The sequence below is a fragment of the Palaemon carinicauda genome, chromosome 19, assembly GCF_036898095.1.
Source record: "Palaemon carinicauda isolate YSFRI2023 chromosome 19, ASM3689809v2, whole genome shotgun sequence".
NCBI lineage: Eukaryota > Metazoa > Arthropoda > Malacostraca > Decapoda > Palaemonidae > Palaemon > Palaemon carinicauda.
The window spans coordinates 31,841,267-31,862,509 of NC_090743.1; the positions used below are offsets into that span (position 1 = coordinate 31,841,267).

Sequence of the window (21,243 nt, forward strand, 5' to 3'; positions counted from 1 at the left end):
GGCTAAAAGTATTATTTCTACTAACAAGATTAACATACCATAGGTATGTTGTAATTACCGTACTTAAGATTACCGGTTTATTCATGGCAGGTGAAGAATGATTACAGTTATCCATAAGAGTAATTACAGTTATCCTCCAAATATATACAGCACTCTTAGGTGCATCTTGATACATGTAGCCGAATGTACTTTGTGTACATCTAAGAATAAGTCTTGTCCTTTGAAAATTATCACCCAGTACTTGGTTAAAGTTTACTGTTTGCTGTTTTTGTATTTCAAGCTTGTGATGTTGTATCAAAGTAGAAATTTCTGTTAAAGTTTTTTTTTTTGTATGTGAATTGGTTACTGAGTGTGAAAATGTTAAATTAGTTATTTGCCCTACTTTATGTTTTATTGTAATCTTCAGTTCTTTAATGAATCAAAATCAATTAAAATTATTTTTCTTGACTTGCTTGCTTCTTAAAGATTATAACATCAGCCATAATTTTTTTTTTAATTTAGTTTATCAATTTATTCTTGGACTAACTCCCTGAAATAAATGTAAATTTCCTGATTATATTTATCGTACAATGAATATACAATACAGTAACTCCTAATTATGTAGAACATTTCAATATACCAAATAAAAGTGGCAGATTGATTTAAGAAAGGCTCATCCTCATCAGGATTTTTTTTATGTCAGCTCTTCCCTAAACAGGGTTAGATATGAACTGAGTTCTCTCCTTTCCTTTCCTTTTTTGTATAGTGCCTTCCTGAATGCCAGACCAAGGGTTCTTCAAGAGCTCTCAAAAGTGTAACCAATCATCTATCTATGGTAATACATAGTATAAGAATGAGGGGTAAGATGATACCTTCAAAGATTAAACCAGTCACCTTTCTTTGGGATGGCTGACTGGGTGCATATCTTCAAGAATTTTGAAGTTCGGGAATTCACAGTTGGAGGTATCAAGTAAAAAACTACGAAATTGCTTCAAAAGTACTCAACGAATCCTGCAGAATACTCTGGGCAAGATGCCTTGCTCATCTTGAAATGTGTAAACCCCCAAAGGACTTAAAAAGTGGGGATAGTTTTGTAGATGTATGGTAATAGTAAAGATATGCAAAAATTGGAAGGAAAATGAGCATCAAGAATTAATGAAAGATTAATAGCTTTAAAAATGATAGCCAAAGAAATTTACTTTTAAACAAGGAGAGTCTGCTGTAGATCCATCCTATAGATCCATCCGGATGGAAGAGAAGAAAACTACTTCATTATGAAAGTATTGAAAATCATAGAATTTTATGTTAGTAAGGAGCAGGATTGGGTTACTAGATTTTCTTAGTTTTAACGGGCTGCGATTTTTAGAAGAATGTACAAGAGTCCATTGCAGGAGAAACTGATCAAGGGTTATGTACTTACTCCCTGACTGACAGAGTATAACCAGTTTATAATTTCTATCCTTTATATTTATGAGCCATTGCACATAACTAAGCAATGCCAATAGCAGGATAAATGCTTCTGTCAATTTACTTTGGTAAAAAGAAATGCTTAAACTTCAGAAAATTTTTAGTACAATAACTGCAATTTACTCACATTTAATGATTTGTTAGAAAAGCAGTACTTATAGTGTTGTATCAATAATGAATTACTATACACTGTACATACTATGTTTATGAGCTCTAAACCCATTATTTTCTTTTAATTTTTTGAGTTTTATTTGCATAAAGGCTTTATATATCTTTTATATTGAGAAGATATATTAGAATTTGTAAAGGTATTTCTAAAGTTTTAGAGAAATTTGGTTTATGGATGAAATCTTAATCCATACGTCAGTAGAATATTTCCGTTTAATTCTACACTGATAACGCCTGCACAAAAAATAGAATTTCAATAGCCATAAGGCTCAAATTAAAAGGATTACTTAAGTATTTTTTCACGGGTTGTGCGTTTTGACTTGAAAATGCCACTTTGCTTCTGGTACGGCTTTTGGAATCAAGAATTTATGATTAGAAATAGAATTTTGATTATAAGTAGTAGTAACACAATAGTACCAATTTTTTCCCTTTTCACTTCTATGCATAACTGTTTTGACTTTTTACTTTATTTTAAATGAACTGTTTAATGACCTGTTTTTCTGCTATCTATTCCATGCACATTCGAAGGCTGATAAGCTACTCATGGAATCACAGGTTAATGAATGCACTTGGGAAATTCATTGCATAGTTGCTGAGGAAAATTGCAAGCATAGTCCTATTAATTTTTGCATCTATTCTGAATTTACCACTAGTAGTTTGGAGGATAAGAAATATTAATCCTTCCATAACTGTTTTCATTTTTTTTTCAAATCCTTTGCATAGTTGCATGGTTTCATTCAGTTTTATTTTGGATGTGGAAAATTATTGATTGATATGTAGATGTTACCTGTTGTTGATATCAAAGTGGGCTTTTCATGGAAAATTTAATGTTCCATCTTTTGCTATTTCACATCTTACGGGAATATTACATTGTTTGAACTCTGCTGATATGCAGCTTAGTGTGTGTGGAAATAATAAGGCTTCTCTTAAATTGAACGTCTGCATATGTAACATCACTAGAGATAATGATTTTGAGAAATAATGTATTGTTGGTTAACAGGGTTCAAACCAGACATATTGAAAAAATACTCAAATCTCATTGGTGAACATCATGATTTTCAATATCCAGTGAAATCTGTTGCATTATGTTAATTGTATAACAAAATTCTTGTAAATATCTTGTAGAATTACTATTGCTGAAATAACCTTGAGTACAATTCTAGTCATACAAAATTGTTATCGTACTTGAGAGAGATTTGGGTATCTTCATTTTCATAGATTGTTTTTTTAATGAAACAAGTAACTAAATTTTCCTTGAAAATTTTCTTTTGAAATTGGGTAGTATGAAAAAATCAAGAGGTGTAGGTGTATTTGTGCCAGGGAGCCTTGTTCATCTAACTTTAAGATACAAATGAAATGTTTGCATGAAGGTTGACTCATAATAAATGATTGTTTAGACAGGACAGTTGCTTTGTATTTCAGTTAAATGTTAATTCTAGTGACCCTTGCTGATTTGCAACAAAATTTGCTCCCATACAGGAAATATGTGCAACCAAGTGATGACATCTTCAAGGTATCAAGTGTCACTTGCCTTTGATAAATTTTGAAAGGTGGAGTAAACCCCCCCTCCCTCCTATGGACCCCTTCAGGATCATAATATGTCAATGACGATATCTGTTGTTTTATAGTGGAAAACTGAAGATGTTTTCGTAGAGGGTAGACAAGAATTGTCAACCTTGCTTGCAGAGATGTGTGTTGCTTAATTGCCTGGATGTTGCTAGGATTTAATAATTGTGTTTAAATGATTCACAGATCTTGACAGGAAGCCTTATACAGTATTTTATTTCCAATAGGTGTAGGATATTTTGACAGGTCATTTATTTTGAACTATTGTTCTAATATCATAATTCTTTATTACAGTCCTTATATCCCTTTCTGATCTACTTTTATCTCAACTAACCTTTGATATAATCTTTGATCTTATTTCTAGAGTTCTATCTGTCAGAGCCTACTACTGTATTAAACTAATGTTTCTTTCATGCATACTTATTTCACTTTGATACTTCAGACTGCATTTGTACTGTTACCTAAATTTGATATTTAATCTCAAAATCTTCTTACTCTCATGCTGCTTTATTTTTTACTCTACTTTCCCAGGCCATCTTGGGTGTCTTTGGTATTGATATTTTACCTTCTTAATTTGCCTCTTCATTATATTATTGTATGGCATTGAGAATGCATATTATCAGAGCTTTTCAACTTTGCTTTCAATTGAACACATCAGAAGGGACAGTTCCAGTGATTATATGAAAACAAATCTGAGCCTCGTGCAATTGAAGATGGCTGTACCTCTTGTTGCTATACAATTTCTTCAACTTAATTCAGTTTCAGCTGTGAAGGACTAGAAAAGTATGTTCACGTTGTGTGCATGTGAGCAAGAAACCCATGGCTGATAACCACTTATTTTTCTACTGTTGAGGATCTATGGCTTGTTACTTTTTACATTTAGGAGTATGCACATAAATAAACATTCCTTGTGATTTTTCAATATTAAACTTAGCCGGTGATCATATAAGCTGCAACTCTGTTGCTCGACAGAAAAACCTACGGTCAAAATACGCCAGCGATCGCTATGCAGGTGAGGGTGTACATCAACAGCGCCATCTGTCGAGCAGGTACTTAGTACTCCAAGTAAACAAAGAATCAATTTTCTCTCTGTCGGGCTACCGGCAAGACCTACTAATACGCTGTTACTAACTGGATTTGTTTTCACAACTATTTGGTGAAGTACACTATTCTAGTTTTGAGCTTTCGCTATGCAGGTGTTTTATCTTCATCTCAAAACTTGAACTCGTTTTGGATAGATTTAATTAGGGTGACAAAGAGAGTATGGACTCTCTTTCACTTTTAAATGGCCGACCCTTCCCTTAGACGGAAGTGTGTTTAGGTTTTTAGTAATTTTGCTTAACACGTTATAGATCTACATATTTTATATCTCTCCGCCTTTATTAGGCCTCTTCGATTAACTTTCCATTTATTATAAACATATAAAGATAATTTTTATGTTTTGTTTATATGCGACCTTTCCTGATAGTAGGCGGTCCTAACTTGGAACCAAAGTTAATCAACGTTGAGCCCGTTATATCGTATTTAGCCTTTAAAGAATTTAAAACTTTTTAAATTTAATGTTTTATGAAAGAATTTCTTTGATAGTCTTCGTACTGTTTTCAAAGATGAACTAACGTTTAGTTTTTTAGACTACGCAGTTGTTGACGTTCAGGACGTTCAACATGCGCTCTATCGTTACGATAGAGAGAGAGTGTATCACGGTTTCACTTTGCAGTAAGAGTAAATCGATTCTGACGTTTCGTTCATTCTTTCTTAGCTTAAATGTTTTAAATTCTAAATTAAAGGAACTTTTTATTTGGAAAACCTTAAAGTTTTTTCCTTTAGTCAAATAACATGTTTTTTTGACGATATATAATTGGGCTCTTCTCTTAGGTGCGAAATCAAGAGAGAAAGAGAGAGAGAGATAGAGACGGAGGGAGAGAGAGGAGAGAAAACGTTCCGTTCAAGCGGGTAACGTTGTTCTCGTGTTACTCTCCTCCCTAGTCGCTGTACGGGGAAGAAGGTAAAACGTTTCTAGGGTTTTATTCTTGTCCCCAGGCTATGTGCGGTGAGAGATTGTAAACGTAGTTTATTTGAACTAGTGTTTAGTCTCTTTCCCAGCCACTGAATTTTTTATCTTTATATATGTTTTCTGTTTTTTGCTAGTATTAATGAGCTGCATTATACGACTTATTTCGCAATTACTACCTTTTAATGAAGGGTAGAATTGCGTGTTTCAGGTAGAAATCGGTAAAAGTTTCGATTTCAGTGAAATAAGTGCAAAACAGAAAATCGAAGTGATAAAGTGATATGCGCAAAGTGTTACAGTGTTGCGTCCGAGGGTTCGTCTGTTCGTGCCTGTCGTTCACCTAGTCCGGGACCTCTTGCAAGCTCCCAAGCCCAGGGGAGAAGTAATGTCGAACGACTTATGGGTTCGTCAGGCCTTGATCAACGAACAGACGTTTCCCTCCGTGGTTTCGGGCGTATCTACCCAAGATCGCCCCACCCACACAAAGACGAGAGAGCCCATTTATTTCTCGTCTGCGGAAGAGGTTTCTCGTAAGAAACCATGGACCAAGGTCTCGCAGCTTATTAAGCGCAAGTCGGTCCCTTCCGCGCAAGTCCAACGGCCCAGTTGTAGCCACTGGGTCAGTTCGGACTCGCTGCAGTCTTCCGACGACTGCTCACCTCCTAAGAGAGGCAAAGCGGTACCGCATCAGGCAGTCACACCGTCTGTTGCCGCACCTGCTCCTGTAGACCCTAGTGGTCTTTGCTGCAGACCATGCAGTCTCAGTTAACGTCATTGATGCGGGACTTTCGTGCGGAGAAGGTTGACACTGCACCAACCTCTAGCCTACAACCAACACGGTTGTGCGTCCTGTGGACGCTGAGGCAACCTTCTGCCGCACTCCAGCTGAGAGAGTCCCGCCACCCATGCGTTCCAGTGTACCCTGCCAGCCGCATGTTGACGTTCAGTAACGCACGGAACCTTCCGTTGACGTTCGCGAGGTACAACAACAGTCTAAGTTGTTTTGTTTTGACGCGGTGCGTCAACCTCCGCATTCTAGAATTGTTTTGACTGCTCAGTATAGACAGTCAAAGCAGTCTCGAGTGAACACTGTATGTCCTCACGCACCTGTTGTGGTTGACAGTTCAGTTGTTGACAGTTCACAGACTGTCAAGCAGTTACATGACGTTGCCTTCTGGTCTGCTACTAATGCACCAGTGCTGTATGTCCTCACGCACCTGTTGTGGTTGACAGTTCAGTTGTTGACAGTTCACAGACTGTCAAGCAGTTACATGACGTTGCCTTCTGGACTGCTACTAATGCACCAGTGAGAGACTCACTGAGATAACCTAGCTTTTATCGGACAAGGTTCCTGTAGATGAGAAAGTGCTGTTCTCCCTCCTACTGATATTCCCTTGAGGACTCTGTCATTTGGAGAGGAGCCTTAAGCTGCTTAGCCTCCTATGGACTTTAATTAAATCATATGATTTTTTAAGGATCTTCGTCCGGATCTTGTAACTGCTGCTCCTCGTTCGCCTAAACGTCAGAACTTACACTAGGCCTAGCTACTTCGAAGCCGTTGTTTTTAAGCTAGTGCTCTCTCGCTCTCCTAGAGAGCGTTACGTTGGCTAGGCGACTGGTTTTTGCACCAGGAGGAGTTTTAGGGATACAGCCTTAGATTTCCCTTCTTTTAAACTGGCTTATAGAGCGAGATTCTGATAGGACACGAGAGAAGTTCTCGGCTTGGGAGTTCATGCCTCTGCCCAGATAGACTTCTCAATTCTGGTAGACTCGCCCTGGCGCCTAGCCAGGAGACGCTCCAAGTTGTTTACAGGTCAACTTCTCAACTTTTGTCGAGCCTTTGAAGTTTTGCTGTACTATTATGTCACACATAACAAGGCTTTCAGGGATGGTAAATGGTTCCGCCTCAGTCGCTAACCCCGTCTGTTGCCACACCTGCTCCCGTAGACCCTAAATGGGCTTTGCTGCAAGACATGCAGTCCAAGCTTGCGTCCTTGATAGAGGACTTAAATGCGGAGAAGAACCTTCTGGCCAACAACCTTCCAACCGGTTGGTTGTGCGCCCTGTTGACGCTGAGGTAACCTACTCGCGTCTGCCAGTTGAGGTGGTTCCTCCTTCTGGCCAACAACCTTCCAACCGGTCGGTTGTGCGCCCTGTTGACGCTGAGGTAACCTACTCGCGTCTGCCAGTTGAGGTGGTTCCTCCACCGATGCGACCCAGTGTGGGTTGCCAGTCGCACGTTGACGTTAAGCGACGCTCGGAGGTGGTTGTTGACGTTCAGGACGTTCAACAACCAGCAGAGGTGACTTGTTGTGACGCAGTGCGTCAACCTCAGCAACTCGGTAGGGTATTGACTGCACAACCCAGACAGTCTAGACAGTTTCGGGTTGACGCTGTACTTCCTCGCGCACCCATGGTTGTTGACAGTTCACAGACTGTGCAGCAGTGCCATGATATTGCGTCCGGCTCCGTCACGCATCCACCAGTGCGACCGGATTCAGCGAGTCAGACGTTGCCCACTCCGTTGCCGTTTCCTCATCAGTTTCGAATGAGGAACCCTCTGATGAGGACGTTGGTGAACAAGACGATCAGCCCCCAGCCCTGCTATCCATCCAGAAGATGCTGAAGAAGGAACGCTGCCCAGTCAGGCTGTGGATGAGTCTGGTAGGGACACTGTCATCCGTGGATCAATTTGTGTCACTAGGAAGACTACACCTCTGTCCTCTTCTATACCATCTAGCTTTTCACTGGAAAAAGGACAAGACGCTAGAAGCGGTCTCGATCCCGGTTTCCGGAAAGATAAAGTCTTGTCTGACTTGGTGAAAGGACTATATCAACCTTAGAGAGGGTCTTCCCCTGACTGTTCAGACTCCCAACCACGTTCTCTTCTCGGACGCATCGGACGTAGGCTGGGGTGCGACATTAGACGGTAGGGAATGCTCGGGATTATGGAACTCGAGTCAAAGGACAATGCATTTCAACTGCAAGGAGCTACTGGCAGTACGTCTGACCTGGAAAAGCTTCAGGTCTCTCCTTCAAGGCAAAGTGGTGGAGGTGAACTCGGACAACACCACGGCTTTGGCGTACATCTCCAAGCAAGGAGGGACCTACTCTCTGACATTGTACGAGATCGAAAGGGACCTCCTCACCTGGTCAAAAGGTCTAGACATATCACTAGTAACGAGGTTCATCCAAGGCAACTTGAATGTCATGGCAGATTGTCTCAGTCGGAAGGGACAAATAATTCCAACAGAATGGACCCTCCACAAGGATGTATGCAAGAGACTTTGGGCCACCTGGGGCCAGCCAACCATAGATCTCTTTGCAACCTCGATGACCAAGAGGCTCCCAATATTTTGCTCACCAATCCCGGACCCAGCAGCAGTTCATATAGATGCCTTTCTACTAGATTGGTCACATCTAGATCTATATGCATTCCCTCCGTTCAAGATTGTCAACAAGGTACTGCAGAAGTTCGCCTCTCACGAAGGGACAAGGTTGACGCTAGTTGCTTCCCTCTGGCCCGCGAAAGAATGGCTCACCGAGGTACTTCGATGGCTAGTAGACGTTCCCAGAACACTTCCCCTAAGGGTGGACCTTCTACGTCAGCCACGCGTAAAGAAGGTACACCAAGGCCTCCACGCTCTTCGTCTGACTGCCTTCAGACTATCGAAAGACTCTCGATAGCTAGAGGCTTTTCGAAGGAGGCAGCCAGAGCGATTGCTAGAGCAAGGAGAACATCCACCCTTAGAGTCTACCAATCGAAGAGGGAAATCTTCCGAAACTGGTGCAAGTCAGTATCCGTATCCTCGACCAGTACCTCTGTAACTCAAATAGCTGACTTTCTCTTATATCTGAGGAAAGAACGATCTCTTTCAGCTCCCACTAACAAGGGTTACAGAAGCATGTTGGCATCAGTCTTCCGTCACAGAGGCTTAGATCTTTCCAACAATAAAGATCTACAGGACCTCCTTAAGTCTTTTGAGACCACGAAGGAGCGTCGTTTGGTTACACCTGGTTGGAATTTAGACGTGGTACTAAGATTCCTTATGTCAGACAGGTTCGAACCGCTACAATCAGCCTCCCTGAAAGATCTCACCTTAAAGACTCTTTTCCTGATATGCTTAGCCACAGCTAAAAGAGTCAGTGAGATTCATGCCTTCAGCAAGTACATCGGATTCTCATCCGAAACGGCTACATGTTCTACAACTTGGTTTTCTAGCCAAACACGAGCTGCCTTCTCGGCCTTGACCAATATCGTTCGATATTCCAAACTTATCGTATGGTTGGAAATGAACTAGAAAGAGTCTTATGTCCTGTAAGAGCTCTTAAGTTCTATTTAAAAACCTTTACGAGGCCCGTCTGAAGCTTTATGGTGTTCAGTTAAGAATCCATCTTTGCCTATGTCAAAGAATGCTTTATCCTATTTTACTCAGACTGTTAATACGAGAAGCTCATTCCCATCTGAATGAGGAAGACCAAGCTTTGCTGAAGGTAAGGACACACGAAGTTAGAGCTGTCGCAACTTCCGTGGCCTTTAAACAAAATAGATCTCTGCAAAGTTTAATCGACGCAACCTATTGGAAAAGCAAATCAGTGTTCGCGTCTTTTTATCTTAAGAATGTCCAGTCTCTTTACGAGAACTGCTACACTCTGGGACCATTCGTAGCAACGAGTGCAGTAGTGGGTGAGGGCTCAACCACTACAATTCCCTAATTCCATAACCTTTTTAATCTTTCTCTTGAAATGTTTTATTATTGTTTTTGGGTTGTCCGGAAGGCTAAGAAGCCTTTCGCATCCTACTTGATTTGGCGGGTGGTCAAAGTCATTTCTTGAGAAGCGCCTAGATTAGAGGTTTTGATGAGGTCCTGTTGTATGGGTTGCAACCCTTGATACTTCAGATCCTAGGGGTCGCTCAGCATCCTAAGAGGATCGCGAGGCTCCGTAAGGAAGACGTACTTAAAAAGGCAGAGTAATTGTTCAAGTCGACTTCCTTACCAGGTACTTATTTATTTTATGTTTGTTATTTTGAATAACTGCTAAAATGAAATACAAAATACTTAGCTCATAATAATGTAAACATGTAATGCTGGTCTCTACCCACCCCCCTGGGTGTGAATCAGCTTATATGATCACCGGCTAAGTTTAATATTGAAAAATGTTATTTTTATTAATAAAATAAATTTTTGAATATACTTACCCGGTGATCATATATTAAAGGACCCTCCCTTCCTCCCCAATAGAGACCCAGTGGACCGAGGAGAAAATTGGTTCTTTGTTTACTTGGAGTACTAAGTACCTGCTCGACAGATGGCGCTGTTGATGTACACCCCCACCTGCATAGCGATCGCTGGCGTATTTTGACCGTAGGTTTTTCTGTCGAGCAACAGAGTTGCAGCTTATATGATCACCGGGTAAGTATATTCAAAAATTTATTTTATTAATAAAAATAACATTTTTATGTGTAATAATCCGTTACAGGTTTAGGTTAATGTTTTAAAAGGAATTTGGAAAACTGTAGTGAGATATTTTAGGAACTGTATACAATGGTTGAGTTACGTTTGTAGATGTATATACTGTGTTTTAGTCATCATATGGCTGCTAAATGAGAAAATAACCTTGAAAGGTATGTTTGAATGTGTAGGAAAACTTAAATACTGTACAGTAATTTGTAAGCCTTCAATGCGCCAAATATCATGTTACTTGTAATGCTTTATGGCAACAAGATTTTTATTATCAGATAAATTTTTGAACCTTCATAAATAAATATGGACAAGGCAACTGAGTGAAAAGTAAATGAAGAAGTAAAATTAAAATTAAAATTAAAATCAAGTTTTCTTTAGCACCAGTGATGGTGACGAAAAATTTTTGTTAGAAAAAGAACAGTTTGTATTGATATCTTTAAAGGTAAGCATGCTCATATAAAAGAGGTACCTGTAAGAAAGTGCTAAATTGTAATATGCCTCAGAGGGGATTAGCTAGAATATTTGTAGGTTGTATTCATTGTTAAGTAAACATATCTTTTCTTATCTTTCCTTTTACTCTTCTAATAGGCCACAAGCCTATTGCTTTCTCTAGGAGGAAAATATTAGTGTCTGAATACATATTGATATGTGCATATACAGTAATCACTAATATATCTATATACTTGCTAGGGTTTGTTATTAATCTAAGGGCTTCTATTTAAGATATCTTTTACACAATCTCCTGTATCACAGAAGGTATGGGTATTTTACCAGATGATATAGTTTTGTAACTTTACAGTTATTCATTGCAGTAGGCTAATTTTTACTTTTAATTTTAAGAATAATTTATATTTAAAGATATGTCTGATTCAGTGTAAACAGTGCTGTATAAAACTCTTTCTGAAATAACAAATTATTTTAATTTATTTTAGGGTCTTCCATCCAATGACCCAATACACGTGCTGGTACGAGTGTATGTAGTAAGAGCCTGCGATCTTCATCCAATGGACCTGAATGGAAAGGCAGATCCTTACATTGTTATGCAGTTAGGAGGTAAAAAGGTTTCGGATAAAGAGAACTACATCTCCAAGCAACTCAATCCAGTTTTTGGAAAGTTAGTATGAATTTCATTGTGTTGATCAGTACTGTGCTGTTTGTTAAAAAGGCTTTACTGAATAGAAGTTATTTATAGTTAGTCTCAAAACAAAATTCTGCATTCATCAAAATTATGATGGATGTTCAAGTCTCATGAAACAACTTTGAGGATAATCATCTGTCCATGTGGCCTTAAAACCAGTTTGTCAGGAACCATCAGATATGGCATATTGTTAATAAATGTAAACAAAGGTCGCTCATGACCCCTTACTTAAGTAGAAGAAGGGATATTAGGATCCAGACTGCCAACTCAGTCTTCTATCTCAGAATCTCAAATCTGGTGATCTTATAGAGCCAACCAGACCATGGAATATAATGGTTTTCCAATAAAAGAAGTAATTTGAGTGTAAGGCTCAAGAAGAGACTATCAACTCTATAATGCACTGTGCACAAACAGAACCCTTACAGACTGGTACACCAAAACTGCTAGACACAAAAGCTTGAAGTCAGCCTAGGATTTGAATTGAGGTGAGTTAGGATGTGATCGCCACTTTTTTTTTTTTTTTTTTTAGAGGGTTCATTGGCCTCTAGAGTTTGCTCATGAAGCTCATAACTATTAATTCTTTCAAGTTTGGTAATTTTCAGTGTGACATCAGCAAACTCCCTTTCGCAAGCATCTACTTGCCTAGTATTCTGACTTTTCCCCGTAATTGAAAGGCAATTGTCTTTTTCAACCCTAATCTTTTACAAGAAAAGCTACAATCTGAAAATAATCCTTCATGAGAGAAATTGAGTGTGGATTACATTCTTCACAATGGTTATTCAAATCGCACTTTTGCCCCCAGCAGGTGAAAGAGCATAAGAGTCATTATCGCCCAGCAATAAATTCCATGAACAACCCTCATAAGACGACATAGAGAAGCCAGAAGAAGACATACCCTTAAATCTAGTTGTGATAAAGGGATTCTATAGAACCTGCTAAATAGCAAATTCACAATCTGGAGCACACATAGAGTTTGGGACTCTTATCAGTGATGATGAGAGAACTGAAAAACAAAGGGGTATGATCTACCCATGTGGTAGGTTCCCATATACTGCCATATGATCCTAATCCTACATTAGAGGGGCACGGAAATTGCAAAGAAAGAAAACAGGATTTTTTTTAGTTAAAGGGTAGATGTTGACATTTAACCATCTCTGAGAAAGAAGCCATATGAATTCCACGTGAGTATAGCGATAGGTAATTTTGTCGTTAGAATTCTATTTTATTAAACAGGGAATGGAGACATGGGTAAAGATGAACATGCCAACCATCCTGTACCTTTTTGTTTTTATAATGTGGACATCATTATAAAAGCAGTACTGTACAGTAATGTAAAAAAGACAATAGGTTTTTGTGTAGAAATAATTTTATTACTACTACAGTGTAGCTTTCATTTGCATAAAAAAAATTAGAATGCCAGATTGGTCATTCTTAATAGTTTAATATAATTAGACAAGTCTCCCAATAGAGGTGATAGAATATATGTAAAAGAGATTCACATTGAGACTTTTGATTTCAGGTGTTTTGAAGTAGAAGCAACATTTCCTCAAGACTCTATGTTAACAGTGCAAGTTCTAGATTGGGATCTAGTAGGAGCAGACGACATGATTGGAGAAACAAAAATTGACCTTGAAAATAGGTTTTACTCAAGACATAGGGCCACTTGTGGTCTTGCGTCCAGATATGAAACGTATGTATTTGATTTACTGGATATTATTTGATTACCTATATATTATTTAGAAACTGTAATAAAAGGTTAAATATATTGGGTTTAAAAGTTCACAAACTAAATTGCAAATAAATTAATTGTCATTTCAAAAGGGACTTGCTTGTTCTTGCCTTGTAAAATACATTTACAACTAAAGTGAACAAAATTGCCCTTTGAGTTTATTTTTTAAATAATATGCTGTTTTGCGATGATTTTTCCAGAGGAGGTTACAACCAATGGAGAGACCCAATGAAGCCAACTCAGATTTTAGCTCGGTTATGTAAGGAGGGTAGGTTAGATGGCCCTCACTATGGCCCAGGAAAGGTTCGAATAGGTACTAAATCCTTCAGCTTGCAAAGTGACGAGGAATACGATCCAAACCGTTGCAGAATGATGGGTGAGTACTGTAGGGTCGATAAACAAGATATTGTAAAAAATATAATGTAGTTGTTAGTGTAGGTTTATTGATATACCCTAATGGCAAAATATAATTTCTCTTACACCTTTCTATAGTACTGTATAGCAGTTATTGTTTCTTAAATAAAGTTCAGATGCTAGTTAAATAAGGTTAACATATTTTTTAGTGAGTGAAGAACAACTGGCTTTAGCAGTACTTCACAGATGGGAAGAAGTCCCTAGAGTTGGATGCAGTTTAGTTCCAGAGCATATAGAAACAAGACCTCTGTTTAATCCAGATAAACCAGGCATAGAGCAGGTGAGGATATGCTGGTAATTTTTATTGATAATGGTTGCCATTTTGATATTATTAATACTAATAACTGTCTGTGAAAACTTGTCTGTTGAACCTTGCATACCACTCTTTATTCGGTGCTAAAAGTCTCCCTTTGGCTGCAGCCACTTTTTACTTTACCATTTCCCATACCTTCCTTAGTCTTAACCTTCATCTTGCACCAATTTTCACTTTTTATTTCTGAACAAAATCCCACAATTAAGTCTTAATAGCAAAGAAATTTAATTGACTAATCTGATTAAACCATTTTATAATGATTATTTATTGAATAACCTCAACAGGGTAAAATTGAAATGTGGGTGGACATGTTCCCAATGGACATGCCCCTGCCAGGGCCGCCTCTCGATGTAACACCAAGGAAACCAAAGAGTTATGAGCTTAGAGTTATTGTATGGAATACTGATGACGTAGTTTTGGAAGATGATGCTTTCTTTACAGGCGAGAAAATGTCTGACATATACGTGAAGGGGTAAGTTAGACAAATGTATTGATAATCTTAGCTTTTTTATGTCTAATTTTTAAAAAATTGCATGAAATTAAGGAGTGAAACTAATTTAACAGATATGTTTTCATAATACAGTACAGTAGCTGTATACTATGTAATAATTTTTCACTTTATCAGTACTTAGGTGGTTTTAAAGCATATTTACTCTTTAGCAGCACGTAGCTGGTTTTAAAGCTTTTTCACACTAGTAATGCTCTCTGAATATTTTACATAAAACTGTTATCTTTTTGAATTACAGTACCTGTATATGAGAAACTGTCTAAAGGGATCAAAAGTTGTTGTTCTCAAAGAAATCTGAGCTAGTATTCAAAACTTTTAACTTTTTTCTCATATTCCTATAATATTGAACTCTTTCCACCTGTATTGAAAAATACTTGTGTAAATATATAAAGCTTTTATATAATTCTAAAAGGAACATCAAGTATTTTTATGCAGGAAATATACATTTTTGATAAGCAGGCGAAAGGATAGTGTATCCATATGTTTTAACTTGCAATCATTTCACAGTACAGTAACCTTTTTATTGGATGAGTTTAGTGTTCCTGTCAAGGAAGTTTAAGAAAGGCCTTTAGATAGCCATTTTACATACATACATATACCAAGGCACTTCCCCTAATTTGGGGGGTAGCCGACATCAAACAAATGAAACAGAAAAGGGGACCTCTCCTCTCTACGTTCCTCCCAGCCTGACAAGGGACTCAACCGAGTTTGGCTGGTACTGCTAGGGGTGCCACAGCCCACCCTCCCCCGTTATCTACCACAGATGAAGCTTCATAACGTTGAATCCCCTACTGCTGCTACCTCCGCGGTCTTCCAAGGCACCGGAGGAAGCAGCAGAGCCTACCGGAACTGTGTCAAAATCGCTCGCCATTCATTCCTATTTCTAGCACGCTCTCTTGCCTCTCTAACATCTATCCTCCTATCACCCAGAGCTTCCTTCACTCTATCCATCCACCCAAACCTTGGCCTTCCTCTTGTACTTCTCCCACTTTAGTAGGTTTTATTTCAAGTGAGATTATATATTCCTTTTAAAAAGGTGGTGAGAATAGCAATTTTTTTATTCTAGTTAAATGAGGTAAATTTCTCGATTATAAAATATATTTTGAATAGCTGTTATTAGTATCACATGTATTGCAAATATACAGTACAGTGGTACCTAGGTTTAAAAGTTTAATTTATTCTGGGAAACAGCTCACAACCCAAATTGGTCTTGAACCAAAACAATTTTCCCCATAATGGAGGAAATTCAGTTGATGCATTTCTCGCCTCCATTAATGCACGTATACTGTACACTCATATTTAAAGGTTTTAAATGCCATTTAGTGAACAAATTGTAACTCCCAACATTAGAAGTAAATAAAGATTATTAATTCACAATGAAAAATAGGGGTATGTAATACTGTGTATTCTTGTAAAACAATTTAAATGACTTGGATATTAGATGAAAAAAGTTAATATATGGTTTCCATGTTATTTTTCATTATTATTATTATTATTATTATTATTATTGTTATTATTATTATTATTATTATTATTACTAGCTAAACTACAACCCTTGAATGGTATAATCCCAAGGGCTCCAACATGAGAAAATAGCCCAGTGAGGAAAGGAAATAAGGAAATAAATAACCTATATGAGAAGTAATCAACAATTAGAATAAAATATTTTAAGAACAGTAACAACATTAAAACAGATCTTTTATATATAAACTATAAAAAAGGGATTTTGACGAAGGAAAAATCTATTTCTGGGAAGAAGCCTGTGACGGCCGGTGAGAAAGGTCCTTCCTTATACCTTTCCTAATATAAATCTTCCAAATATACTAGAGAAAGATAAAAGCATGGAATGCAGAGGTTAAAACCCTCGCGCGAACACCTTGTAGGTGTCGTGTATTAAACAAAGGCGTGTGAAAAACCACTATTCACAGGTTGTCTTCCATTTAGATAATCCCTTCATCAATGGGGAGGGCCGCTACAGGCCCTAGAGAACATGGTTGAACTCCCCAACGACACCTACCACGCGCGCCCTCTAGGACATCCTTCTGCAAGGACATATGGCTTGGCAAGGAAAAAAGAGGGGTGGGGTCCGTATCAAATAACCGGGAAGGGTTTCACCGGGCGTCACAGGCCTCTTCCCAGAAATAGATTTCTGGGCTCGAACCTGTGCCGCCCAGTGAATAAGCTCCATTTAGCTCTTATTCTTAGGTAATTTACTGCTAAATATACCAGAGAAAAAATGTAAAGGAGTGCTAGGTTAACTAGCTCGCTCACCTATTGGTGTCGGTATAAAATTGGGCGTATAATCCAGAGGTCCCGCACTATTTAGATTCATCCACGACAGAAACCCCAATAGAGGAGAGCCGTTCAACCTCACTCGGTACTACTAACAATGCATCCGCTCAGAACCCAACTCCTTTTAGCACGTTCTGTGTGTAACCCGCTTTTTTGTTGTGCTCTCGTTTTTTCGCTTATTTTCTTTGGATTATGGCTTCTTCGTCGGTTTCCCTGGAGACACCGTCTAAGTTAAGTACCAAGCTGTGTTTTGCTGTGTTTTGAGCAACCTAGATCGTCTAATATTTGAATTATAGGAGTGTATTCTCTTCGTTCATACCGATCTTGCTTGATTCCATTTACAGTTGGTACTCCTGTTTTGAGAGCTTTTAGTTTCACTCGCGGTGTTACTATATGTATTATTTTTATTATTAAATTTTATTTTTTATTATGGATATTCATTATTTAGCGTTTAGAACCCTCGTGGTTCAAATTTTGGGCCGATATCATTTACGTATCGTTATGGCTGCCGACCTTCGTGCTAGGCGGCAATGTTATTTTTTAAGCCATCAGGTGTGTCTTTTGTGATTTAATTATTATGTTGCATGCCTTGCCCAAAAATTTTTATGTGTTTATTTTATATTATCAACGCTATTACTATTATAATGAATATTGTGCTATTACTCCGTTTGATCTGTCTGGTTGGGGATCGTCAGTTGGTAGCCCTGCTGCTCTGTATCACGTGATCCTCCCCCATGCTCCCCCTCTCGCTAGGTGGGTGGCTAGGCTTCTCTCCCCCTCTCCCCTAGGGGACCGTTGCCTTCCCTCCTTGTAGAGGGGGTAGTTCAGTGTTTATGGACTTTATCCTCCGGGTGTCCCGGCGGGTTCGGCTCTGTCTAGTCTGGTTGGCCACCGGTCAACAGAGTTGGATCCCGGTGCACCCAATTTTATATTCACTTATCACACTGGTTTATGTTATATGAAACCCTCTGGGTTCCGTTGGCGGTTCTTATCTACAGTTCCGCCCCCCTATTTAATTTATAACAGTTCCTATGATGATTATATGACAGATCACTACCCCGGAGTTCCTATACGAATTGGTTTTGGATACTTTTATTTCCCGGCCCGGGGCTTAGCCTCGCCCCGGGAAATCAGACACCCTGTGTCTTAATTTTTTGTTGTTGCATCCTTTTTTATACTCCCGGCTCGACCGGAATGGATGGCTATACTTTAGTCTTAAGCTAGACTTATGTTTAGGCCGGGTCCTCCGGACCCGCCCCTACTTAAGAATATTACAGTTAAGCCCTAATCTTGTGTTAGGCTTATGTTAGGCCCGGGTCCTCCGGACCCACCCCTACTTAAGAGAATTACAGTTTCTCATATACTATTCTTTTTATAGATGGTGCATTGTCAGACGACAGCCTGTGCAGCTGTTCTACATCAGCCCTGCGGCCATACCGTCTGTCGGTCTCACGCCCTCTGCGGTGTGCAGCTGGAGGATGTCGTGGTATGGCACCCGGATAACTGTGTGGTCTGTTTTGACCTCGTTACCACCCTTGGATCTGACTCGGTGAGTCCCGTTGGCTATGTTGCCTTCTTATTTATCTTACCTTTTTTGGCATACATACACTATTTAGTAAGATATCTATGGTCTTGAAGGACCACTGGGAGTCTGCCCTTTTATAATTCCCACTATTATTTCAGGCATCCCCGGAGCAAAAGTCTGCGGCTCGGGCCACACTGAAAGTGTGGGTTGGTGGTTTTGCCCGGAACGTGAAGTCCAAGCGGCCGTACGTCCTCTCTGAGGACTACTGTTCCCTGATTTACCCCAACGCCAAGTCTTCAGCCGCTGTGGCTAGGCATGTTGCAGCTCCCATCATTGCCCACATTGATGCCACCATAGCGGGTTTATTGATCCAGAGCAGGATCCGTCGGACGCCCCCGGAGATCTAGAAGACAATGTTGCCTCCATGAACCTTGACGTGGAACCCATGTTATTGGATGATCCAGATACAGGTAGGGTGGTAAGTGAGGCAGGTGTTTCTGGCGCTGAGTTTCCTATCCTCAGCCCCTCTCTTTCTTCTTCTTCTGATCGCTCTTCCTTTCATGGTTTTTCTGGGGACCGTGATTCGTCCCAACGATCACACCCGGTTCCCCCCAAGAATAAGTCTAGAACCTTACCTAAAGTTCATAAGCCTCATAAGGCTTCTCATGGTTCTAAACAGAATACAAACCTGTCATCTAAGGCTTCTGGCTCCTCCTCTAAGTCTCGCGACCCGGGAGTTCATTCCGCCACACCTGCTGCTAGCCCGGGCCTTTCCGAATCAGCCATGCTTCGCATCGTGTCGGAGATGCAGGCTAAGTTTGTATCAGAGATACAGTCTAAGATGGACACGATGTTCTCTAACATCGGTCAGAGACTTGGGGCATTAGAGCAAGGTGCTCCGGAGCGGGTCCAAAGCTCTCTCATCCCGGATGCCTCTAAGCTCCCGCAGTTTGCCAAAAACAACCCTTGGCGTATGGCTCTTCATTCCCCGTTCTCAGACGGAATGTTAACTTTGGAGGGTCTTGGCACTCGTCCCCTAGAGGACTTTGAATTCTTTCCTCCTGGTCTGGCATTTCCATTTCATGGTTATGCCAGGCTTACCGAGGAAGCTTTGGTTCGGTTAGACAAGGTCCCCAAGGAGACAGTCATCTTCCCAAAAGAGCAGGCCCAATCTGTGTGGGCCAGATTCCTGAATGACATCGGCTGCACCAACACTATGTTGACGCCTTATAAGAGCTCTTTTACAATGTTCCTAATGGACAAAAACACCGTGACTCCATGTGTCAATAAGGTAGCAGAGCTTGCCTTCCAATATGCTCTGGAGGAGAAGCCCTTGCCTCCCATCCGAGAGGTGGATCCAATCTCCCTCCTTCTTCCTTCAGGCATTGAGTGTTGGGACAACGTCCATACCACATTTACCTCTGGAAAGCTAGCAGCAGACTGTGCTTCGGTAATGTTTAGTGAGCGGCTTCCCCGTCTCCCGGAATCCCTCATTAAACAGGAGTATGATTCTCGCCTACGCGTTGGCCGTACTCTGAACCTGGCCACTTCCACGGAGTCGATAGCCTTGACTTACGATACTGAGAGTATTTTTAAATCTCTCAACAAGGCTACGTTGCAGTCATTATACTATGACCTGTATGACTTCGCTACTGCTAAACGCAAGTGTCGCAAACATGTCCTGGCAGAGGCGACTATTAGGCATGAACCTAATAAGCTGATCCGGTCCTCCTGTTGGGGTTCAAACCTCTTCCCTGAGGACCTTGTAGAGGAAGTCTTGGCGGAGGCCACTAGAGTCAACCAGAGCCTTAAAGCCCGTTGGGGTTTGATTCCTAAACGTAAATCTGACCCTGCAAATTACCAAGCCCGGGGTAGGAAGAAGCTCCGTCCATATACTTCCACCCAGTTCAGGCAACAGCAGACTGGTTCGCCCATTTTCCGGCTGCCTCTTCCCCCATCTCCTGTTGCCCCGGCACAGCCTTCCACCTCTCAGGCTCCTTCGGACGACTATGTCACCGTTCTGCTTCCTAAGAGCCAGCTTTCTGGTGCCTCCGCCACTTCTCCTGCCTTTAACCAGTCGTATGAGGCTCATAGCTCTTCCCAGAATTATGGTAGAGGTAGAGGCTACCACCGTGGTTCTAACCAGAACAAAGGCAGGGGAAGAGCTTTTCGCAGAGGAAAGAACTTCCGAGGCGGACGTGGAGGCAACTCCTCAAACCAATACTGAGGTGCAGCAGGTAGGGGGGAGGCTCTATGCCTTCCGCAACAAATGGAGGTTGAGTCCCTGGGCGTTCAGTATCATCTCCAAGGGACTGGGGTGGAGTTGGATTCAAGGACCTCCTCCTCCGAACAAATTTCGTCAACATTCCACTCCGGACCTGGTCGAATTTGTCCAGGATCTTTTACAAAAGAACGCCGTACAAGAAACGAAACACCTGAAGTTTCAAGGTCGGCTGTTCAGTGTCCCGAAGAAGGATTCAGACAAGAGAAGAGTGATTCTAGACCTATCCCTTCTCAACTTGTCCATTCAATGCGACAAGTTTCGAATGCTTACAGTCTCGCAGGTGCGGACCTTACTTCCCCGTGGGGCCGTCACCACCTCTATCGATCTTACAGACGCCTATTATCACGTCCCGATAGCGAGACACTTCCGTCCGTACCTAGGCTT

At 40.4% G+C, this 21,243-nt stretch overlaps 1 protein-coding gene across 5 annotated transcripts in view; it reads left to right on the forward strand.

The window, feature by feature from the left end:
• LOC137658561 (otoferlin-like) overlaps positions 1–21,243 on the forward strand; it is a 212,666-nt gene that overhangs the window by 84,848 nt on the left and 106,575 nt on the right. For 3 of the 5 annotated variants that reach the window (XM_068393449.1, XM_068393450.1, XM_068393451.1), the window contains exons 26-31: positions 746–814; positions 11,589–11,770; positions 13,314–13,484; positions 13,724–13,899; positions 14,087–14,217; positions 14,535–14,722. In XM_068393449.1, coding sequence (XP_068249550.1) covers positions 746–814; positions 11,589–11,770; positions 13,314–13,484; positions 13,724–13,899; positions 14,087–14,217; positions 14,535–14,722 — 917 coding nt within the window. The remainder of the gene's footprint in view (positions 1–745; positions 815–11,588; positions 11,771–13,313; positions 13,485–13,723; positions 13,900–14,086; positions 14,218–14,534; positions 14,723–21,243) is intronic. The other 2 variants (XM_068393452.1, XM_068393453.1) reach the window with 1 other exon arrangement.